Genomic DNA, 8,793 nt, shown 5'->3' with positions numbered 1-8,793 from the left:
GGGGGGGGGGGGGGACAGGCATTATTGCAGAGATAAAAATTCTATCAGTCATTTGATTTATGGCCATGCATGACCCGTGATAAAAGAGCGGTGCTTAAGATGAGTAAGTTGAGAACGGACCGGCTAATATGCGTGCAATGCCATCAAGCATCATCTATATCGTGTGATGTTATATATAAGCAGAACGCAGCTATGTAACCAACGCGGCGTTTTGTAGCATGTTACAGTTCAGATTTCAATCTGGTCTTCCGATTCGGCGAGGCGGAGGGCTTCGTCGACACCATGAACGAAGTGAGTTATCCCACCGCATCGTTCCACGATTCCACTTCGTTCGAACATGCGGAAAACATTGCGAGTTGCGACACGGCAGAAGAAGACGCTGACACCCTGGTCTGCATATCCTTCCACAATCTCATATAAGACTTGCGTACCAGAACCATCGATGCTAGTAACACCATGGACATCAAATATAATGTTCTTGTTATGTTCGGGAGTGCGCGTGGGGGGAAGAGAAGGATGCGCTCTACTACTGCCATACAGTTCCAACCGCCGAAGACGATTCTTGAGCTCGCCAGTGTTAGCGAAGGTCAAAGGTTCCGGGATCTTAACAATAAGCGCGCCTTCGATCAACTCAACGCTCTCGGGGTGAAGTTCAGCGTTCTCGAAACGGTCGGTGGTGCCTGCTATCTTACCCAGAATTTGGATCCGAGGCTGCGTAGAATGGCGAATGAGGATCAAGATAGAAAGGCCAATACCAAGGGCAATTCCCAGTTCTAGAGAATAGAAAATAGTCGAGACAAAGATGAGAAGCATTAGGACTAGCTCCGTCCATCCGCGCAGACGGATGAAGAAAGCCAAGTCGTGAGGACATTCTTCAATGAGACTGAATGCGACGACGGATATCATAGAAGAAAGAACGGCTTTCTAAAATATTGCAACAGATTCTGTCAGCCTTCACTCGGAAGTATTTGGGGTTGAGACTCACCGGAAGATAGTATAAATACGGCAAGAGTACGATGATACAAACCAAGGTAATAATACTCAGGAAAATGCTGCTCATCGGGGATCGAGCTCCAGTTGAAGCGTTGACTTTGCTTCTTGCATACCCACCAAACGCAGGAAGCGCCATGAAACAGCCCCCAACAGTATTAGCAAGACCCAGTGCCACCATCTCTCTGTTAGCGCTGACAGGCATTCCCTGGACACCTTCTTGTCTGGCCTCGCCGCTAAGTCCCTTGGCGGCAACAGAAGACTCAAAAAAGCCAAGTAGCGCAATGACGAAAGAGGTACTCATTGCAGCGCGTACATGCTTCATTTGGCTGAACTGGAAAGGCCATTTGAATGTAAAAAGGCCATTGGCATTTTGTTTCAACGGCCCCAGAATCTCCAACCCTTTTTCATCCCAACCAAGATGCCATGTCAGGACAGCTGAAAGAATAACTACAAGAATTCGGTCCGGAAGATAAATCACTTGGGGATATCGTGGCTGGAGCATTTTCTTGAGAGTCCTGTAATCGAAATTAGTCTAAGCGCCAGGCTTCCGAGTCACCAGCACTAACCTAAATACCATTATAATAGCGAAGCTTCCAAAAGCCACTGCGGTTGTTAGCGCATGGCAATCTCCTATGTTTCTTGCAAGGAATACGAGCTTGTCAACTGTAGTCCCATGGGTAACACCAACTTCCTTCGCCAGCTCGGTCAATCCGACTTCGGGAATGAGTTGATCCACAAAAATCACAAAACCGATTGCTGTAATGAAACCCCTAAGGAAGGGCCGACTCAGCACATTATCCAGAAATCCCAATCGTGTAAGCCCAGCAACCAATATCATGGCACCCGCCATAGCAGTGGCTATGCCAACCACCATAGCATTCGCCGCTTCGTCATCCTCACCAGACGGGCCTGGTCTGACACTACTTTTGACAATCGTCCCAGTCAGCAAAGAGCCTGCTGCCTCCGGACCCACTATTAACAGCGGGCTGCTCCCAAAGATTGCATAGATGAAAGGGTTGATCACGAAAGAGTAGAGACCATTGATAGGAGGTGCGTGGGCGAGATTTGAGGATAAGGACAACGCCATAGGGATGTAAATAGACGCTATGGTTGTCGCGGCAATCAAATCCCCTCGAATATATGACCACCGGTATTGGGTAATCCAATTGAAAAACGGAATGTAGTAAGATATATACCTTGATGAACGTTAGTTGTCTCCACGCTGGAGAGAACAGTTATGTTAGAATGCAGGGTGAACGTGATTCTAAACCTACAGAGATTTATGATTCGTCATGTGCAATGCTGTAAAAGAGGAGTCCAGCGATGGTATATTCTCTGGTCCTTGTGGATATCCTGAGGCGTCGCTAGTAGGACCAATATGGCCGTCTGCTTCTCCTGGAAGCTGCGGTCTTACTTCGTTCCCAACATTCTGCAGACAGCTTGCATCCCATTTCTGGATATCTTCCTGTTCGGGTCGTGAGGGGAAAGTCCCATGATCACCGGAGTTTCTCAGGCCACGCTCCCCGCGATCATACGATTCCAAAAGACGAGTCCTTGCATCAGGCTCTCGTGGCGGATAGATTATCGCCGACCCTTCGTTTTGTGCTGCGCTCTCAGCGGCTACGAGCCTTGCTGGAAGACCTGGGGCGTCATTTGAGGAAGAGGTACGAAAGAGGTTAAAAATGCGATCCCGCAAAGAGCGCTGTTGAGTCGACTCCTGGGCAGAGCTGGAATCCATATTTACCCGGGGATCGCGGTGGGTCAGTATCGCTATGATGTGCAAGGTAACTCAGCACTCGCCATGAGTGCTACGCTTCAATAAAGAGGAAAAGATGAAGGAAAAAGGAAAAGAAAACAGAGAAAGTCCGGCTGAATTTAAGGCAGAGGAAAAAATAGGCGAGTGGAAAAGTAGCAAATCCCGTAGTGCAACAGGCGGTGGCTACGATTGGTAGTTTGCGGGCGATGCCAGGGGAAGCATGAAGACGGAAGAAGTAAATATCATTATTCAAGAGAAAAGAAGCACATCGTTCCGCTTAACAATAAAGATCACCCGGGCCAAAAGGGCACGATATTAACCAACTGAATTCGCCTGTTTTTCCCTTCTCTCTGTCCAACCTGAACAGCATATTAGCTCCTTGCAAAACCAAGGAAGAAATATACCAGATAAGGTCACGATACCGAATCATTATCTGTTTCTGCCGGGTGGTCGGGGATACCGCCCGGGCACGTGATGACTCACCACCCAGCCCAAAGTGGGTTTTGAGCCGCCACAAAGTGATTTGAAGTGTGCTCTGAATCTCATCGGTGGTCTGCCGTTAAACTCTTTTTCCAGCTGATCCAACCCCCTCGACTTCTTCCGGAAGTTTGTATAGAGGACTGTTTCTCACGGGACTTTCGACTTGAATCTCTTTTCTTCAAAAAGTTCGCCGTTTAGCTTTGCCTCACAAAGGCGCAACCCCGCCAAAATGTCGTTAACGAACAGCCGTTTTTACGAGGAGAAGTACCCGGAGGTCGACAGCTATGTCATGGTCAATGTCAAGCAGGTATGCGCTTCTCACTGTGTCTGAGAGCGTGGCTATTGAATTTTTCTTCTAACGGTTATTTTCCAATGCCACAGATCGCCGAAATGGGCGCATATGTGAAGCTTCTCGAATACGATAACATTGACGGAATGATCCTGCTTTCCGAACTTTCACGGAGACGTATTCGTAGTATCCAGAAGCTTATCCGTATTGGTCGCAACGAAGTTGTCATCGTGCTCCGTGTTGACAAGGAGAAGGGCAAGTGAATTTCACTCCAGAGAATCCGGGCATCAACGGTGGACTTTGACTAACATATTACCTTGCTACTTGTAGGATATATTGATCTTTCCAAGCGACGAGTCTCCCCAGAGGATGTTATCAAATGTGAGGAGAGATATAACAAGAGCAAGGCGGTGCACTCTATCATGCGTCATGTCGCAGAGGCCACTCAGACTCCCCTCGAGACGCTATATCAGAACATTGGATGGCCTCTGAACCGGAAATACGGCCATTCTCACGACGCCTTTAAGATCTCTATTACGTAAGACACTGGTGGCTCTCAGCCAGTCTTTCTGGTGTAACTGACGTTTTTCAGGAACCCCGACGTGTGGAACGATGTTGAGTTCCCCAGCGAGGCCGTGAAGAAGGAGTTGACGCAGTATATTAGCAAGAGGCTTACGCCCCACCCCACCAAGGTTCGCGCCGATATTGAGGTTACTTGCTTCGGTTATGAAGGAATCGATGCGGTTAAGGCTGCTCTTCGTACTGCCGAGGAGGCCAACACTCCCGATAGCCAGGTCAAGGTCAAGCTGGTCGCTCCTCCTCTGTACGTCTTGACTAGCCAGTGCCTGGACAAGGCTATTGGTATCAAACAGCTTGAGGAAGCTATCCAGAGAATCGAGTCCAAAATAAAGGAGGCCGGAGGTGGCTGCAGCGTCAAGATGGCACCCAAGGCCGTCACCGAGCACGATGATGCCGCACTCCAGGAGCTCATGGAGAAACGTGAGCGTGAGAACATGGAGGTCAGCGGTGATGAGAGCCAGTCTGAGAGTGACGAGGGTGTTCCCGAGTAAGCAGCGCACAGTACGCCGACAGCGCCGTTTTAGGCCCCTGAGCTTGATTCGAAAGAGGAGAATTTCAGAAAATTGCGATGTGTAGTTGAACAACACTGAATACGAAGGCTGGTTATGAGTACTGGTTGCAAGGATGGGGAAAAGTTCAATAGAAGAGTTTCAAATGTGACACGAATTATGAGACGGGAGACGGTTCAATATGCTCATGGGCAGAATCGAGACCAGCCGTGGTGCTCAGGGACTATGAGGGTGCGAGTCCAGCAGTCAACATTGGGGTTGCTTTACCCCGTCCGAGGCTGTGGTTGTCTCGTCGTTTCTCGTCTAGGGGTTGTTGGTCAATCATCTGTCCCTGCTGGTGACTGAGCTCTGGTTCGCTGGGGAACTCGATTCCGCATTCTCATGTACATAAGTTTCTTTGACCTGCGGGTCAAGATTGGTGGTACCTTGTTAGACACCTACTATCAAAACTTTCTTCTTTTTTTTGGTCACAATCTAACATTATCGGCGTTGACGACTTGACTTGATCCAATTTTGCTTGGATCTCATATCTTTCCACTCTGCTAGTCATGCGTACACAATATCAAGGTTAGCTCGAAGAGGTCCCGTTCCATAGTTATTGACTCGTATGCAAACTCTCAAGGCACCAATCGTGGCAGTAGCTGAGAGTGGGGCATGCGGGATAAACTACGTACTAATTATCCCAAGACTTAACCAACGGACCTCCGTTCCCCCTCGTCCTTCTGCGTGCCAATTTTCTTTATAACAGAGACACTGGTATTCATTGCTTAGCATGGGGCTTTGGCGCGATATCTTAAAGACTGACACTGGGCGTGCTCGACGTCGTCTACATGCGGAGCGTCGCCGATGTACGCCTCCAGGTTTTCACGAATGCACCGTCTACTGCTAGTCAATACTAACATGATAAACAGTACTTCCTGCCTACGATTCGGATCCGGTTTCTTCCACTGGGCCTTCCAAGGAAGTAACTAAAGTGGCTCTTAGACTAAAGTATCAGATTGAACAGGTTATTCCCTGCGAGGTTGAAGAAAACATCATCACCAGTCCCACCAGTCGCGTCATTACAGACAGCGTTGTTCAAACTGCTAAAGAGGCGGGCGGTGAAGACCTGCAAGGCTGTGTTGTATTTTGCTTACTTATATGCTTACGTTGGTTCAAAATTCAAGCTGTAGAGGAGCTTTGGGATTCTGATCTCCACGAGAGTCGGGCCCTTGCATGTGAGGTTATAGCAAAGCGCATGTAATGACCCTACAATATCCACACAGCAGCTACCTATCTTAGCTACTAACCCTTCGTATAGAATTGAAACCGAAGAAAACCAAGATTTTCTGCTGCTCCATACCCTGCTCAAGCGGTATTCGGTCTTCGTCGACGGAGAGGAGACTGTCCCGGCTAACGTCATAGAGCGTGCTGTAGACCTTCACGCATTGAGGATCATCGGATCTTCTGGGTATCAGAAGTGCATCAAATATCTCTGGAATGGCTGGTTTTGTCAACAGGATGGCAACCCAACCAACTTCGTTCCCTACCATGAAAAAGATAATACGAACTTTGCAGTCCACTTCCACCCCGATAGGATGAGGACACCTCTGTATCAGAACGCATGCCAAATCGCTGTCTCTCTCTTGTACCTTGCACTTTACACTCAAGTCATCAATACTGTCAATCGAACCGGGGATCTCGATGTCGGGGAAGGCATCCTTTATGTGATGACCCTTGCATTCATCTGCGATGAGTTAACCAAAGTATGGAAGATTGGACGACATTACTTTGATTTCTGGAATGCCTTTAATTCCACGCTATACGTCATTCTTGCTATCTCCTTCTTCGTGCGTGTCGCTGCTCTGACACACTCACCTTCGGCAGATGATCAAAAGAGACAAATACTCAATGAACTAAGCTACAACTTTTTAGCATTTGCAGGGCCAATGTTTTGGATGCGTATGATGCTATATCTGGACTCATTTCGGTTCTTCGGAGCCATGTTTGTCGTTCTGAGGGTCATGATGAAGGAGAGTATAATATTCTTTGCTCTCCTCTTCGTTGTCCTAGTGGGCTTCTTCCAAGCGTTCTATGGGATGGCTCAGGTGGAGTCCGATATCCCTGTTGTCAAGAATATTGTGCAGGGCATGGCAAACAGTATAATGCAAAGCCCCGAGTTTGGCACCTTCGAGGATTTCGCGTACCCGTTCGGCATTATCCTGTACTATTTATTCAATTTTATCATTATGACAGGTTCGGTCTAGCTCTCTACTCTGCAATCCATGGCTTTGCTGACGCCTGGCAGTTCTGCTTAATATCCTTATCGCTCTATACAACAGCGCATACGAAGAGATTTCAGGAAACGCGATTGATGAGTATATGGCTGTCTTCGCGCAGAAAACGATGTCCTACGTCCGGGCGCCAGATGAGAATGTCTTCATCCCTCGTAAGTCGCCCCTTGTACTAGCTGACAGCCTGGCCATATTGACAGCATTGTAGCATTCAACCTCATCGAGATTATCTTCCTAATCGCACCCTTCGAATGGTGGCTCCCACGCAAACGCTACGCAAAGCTAAACGATGTTATCATGGGTATCATCTACTCGCCAATTCTTCTCGTGACAGCATCCCTTGAAGCCCGCGAAGCCCGTCGGATAAGATGGAATCGCCGTCGTGGAGAGGAAGATGATGACAACGTGCAGGAATGGGAGCATGCCGCTGAGGAAGTGGATTTTGCAATCGAGGAAAGCTGGAAGCAGACTGTCCAGGACACGACTCCAAACGTGACTATGGACAGTTGCACTCTGGAGATCGTTCAGCTAAAGGAACAGATACGTGAATTAACGGAGACGGTGAGATTACTGGTTGGAGAGAAGGCAACCAAGGGAACGCTGTACGGCGGGTCCAGCTCGACCATACTTGAACACGAATAGCTGCTGGCTGGTTATAGATCGAGCGGATCTATAAAAGACGACTTGATTTAGGAAGGTTGCGAGTTGGTCATTTGATTTTGTGTGATTTTGTCTGTTTGATGTAACTTATATGTCTCTTCTAATCTGTTGTGGCAGGTGGCGTATCTATCCAGTTCTCTAGATACTCGTTGACAGGCCACGGTGCGATGGTATAACCATGTCAAGGACGATGGCAAACACAGGCCGCTTTCAAAAATAAAACGGTATTTTTTGGGGGGGCACAAAAAGTGAAGCCGAACGCGGGGGTCGAACCCGCAACCTTGAGATACCGTGACGACTAAGAGTCTCACGCTCTACCGATTGAGCTAGCCCGGCTACTTGTTGAGAAATACTTTTTTTAGTGCTATTCAAGGCTATAACTTAAGATTTCCTCCAAAGTACCTTAAGTCACCCTATACCATGCCCATGAATGGAAAACCACAATTAAGTATTCAGTCATGTGGCCAGCTTACTCAAGACTTCGACAGGTAGTTAAGTATCGGAGTCAATCATTTACTCATACTGTGTACATCTTTCTATATCGCCCGAAACTTACTCCTCTTGATCATTAGCTGTCGTCTAATGGTAAGTGTGGAATATTGCGGCCTATTACCTACGCAGTATACAACTTACAACCTGTCAGGTAGACCGATTCTCTAGCCATGCTACATACACTGGGATGTCAAAAGTTTGAAACCGTCCATTTATTGCCCAGTTTAACCGCGTTCCTAATTTTACTATTCTGCGTAGCAGAAATCTCTCAAACTCCTTCCCTGGGCCTTAATAATTACTATACCAGCTATCTAACTCAATAACTTATATCTATATTCTCTCTAGGAGCTATAATTTAATGTGTAGATAGAGGTGTGTAGGCTCAAGCACTGAATTTGATTGGGTTGAAATATAGCGGTATTTTAGGCGGTCAAGCGGATAGTTTCAAACTTTTGACATCCCCACTGTATAACCATAGGTCCATCAACGAGAATAGTGACCATGAAGTATTAAAGAATGACTTATAGAAGCACAATATATAAACAAACCTGATTTATGAGGAAGGGCCAACAAAAGTCAGAAGCTATGACAGTGGGATAGCATACCAATATCCAAAAGCCTGCTATCGACTTTTAAAACCTTAGTTATACATCTCCATAGTAATGTATATTAATTAAAGGAGCGAAGGTGAAAAATAAACACCGCATTTGGCAAGATCTTACATAAGCTTCTTGTGAGGGAGTCTATCTGCTTCTTGCAGGA

At 47.2% G+C, this 8,793-nt stretch overlaps 3 protein-coding genes across 3 annotated transcripts; 2 read left to right on the top strand and 1 right to left on the bottom strand.

The window, feature by feature from the left end:
- Positions 1-228: 228 nt before the first annotated feature.
- Positions 229-2,731, bottom strand: ABOM_012073 (SulP family inorganic anion transporter; the record flags this gene model as incomplete). Its single annotated transcript, XM_022539201.1, has 4 exons — positions 229-924; positions 986-1,508; positions 1,560-2,189; positions 2,268-2,731. The coding sequence occupies 4 exons, from the start codon at positions 2,729-2,731 to the stop codon at positions 229-231; spliced, it is 2,313 nt and encodes a 770-aa protein (XP_022383062.1).
- Positions 2,732-3,458: 727 nt separating this feature from the next.
- On the top strand, positions 3,459-4,588 carry ABOM_012072 (translation initiation factor eIF2 subunit alpha; the record flags this gene model as incomplete). The annotated part of the gene is made up of 4 exons (XM_022539200.1): positions 3,459-3,536; positions 3,611-3,755; positions 3,849-4,056; positions 4,111-4,588. The coding sequence occupies 4 exons, from the start codon at positions 3,459-3,461 to the stop codon at positions 4,586-4,588; spliced, it is 909 nt and encodes a 302-aa protein (XP_022383063.1).
- A 790-nt stretch (positions 4,589-5,378) lies between these two features.
- yvc1 (putative potassium ion channel Yvc1) lies at positions 5,379-7,521 on the top strand (the record flags this gene model as incomplete). The annotated part of the gene is made up of 5 exons (XM_022539199.1): positions 5,379-5,454; positions 5,518-5,845; positions 5,907-6,841; positions 6,894-7,034; positions 7,088-7,521. 5 exons carry the CDS (start codon positions 5,379-5,381, stop codon positions 7,519-7,521), a joined length of 1,914 nt encoding a protein of 637 aa, XP_022383061.1.
- Positions 7,522-8,793: the final 1,272 nt, after the last annotated feature.

Source organism: Aspergillus bombycis (assembly GCF_001792695.1).
Source record: "Aspergillus bombycis strain NRRL26010 chromosome Unknown contig00217, whole genome shotgun sequence".
Classification (NCBI taxonomy): Eukaryota; Fungi; Ascomycota; class Eurotiomycetes; order Eurotiales; family Aspergillaceae; genus Aspergillus; species Aspergillus bombycis.
The sequence above is the reverse complement of the archived record's forward strand: the minus strand, read 5'-3'. Positions and strand labels throughout refer to the sequence as shown.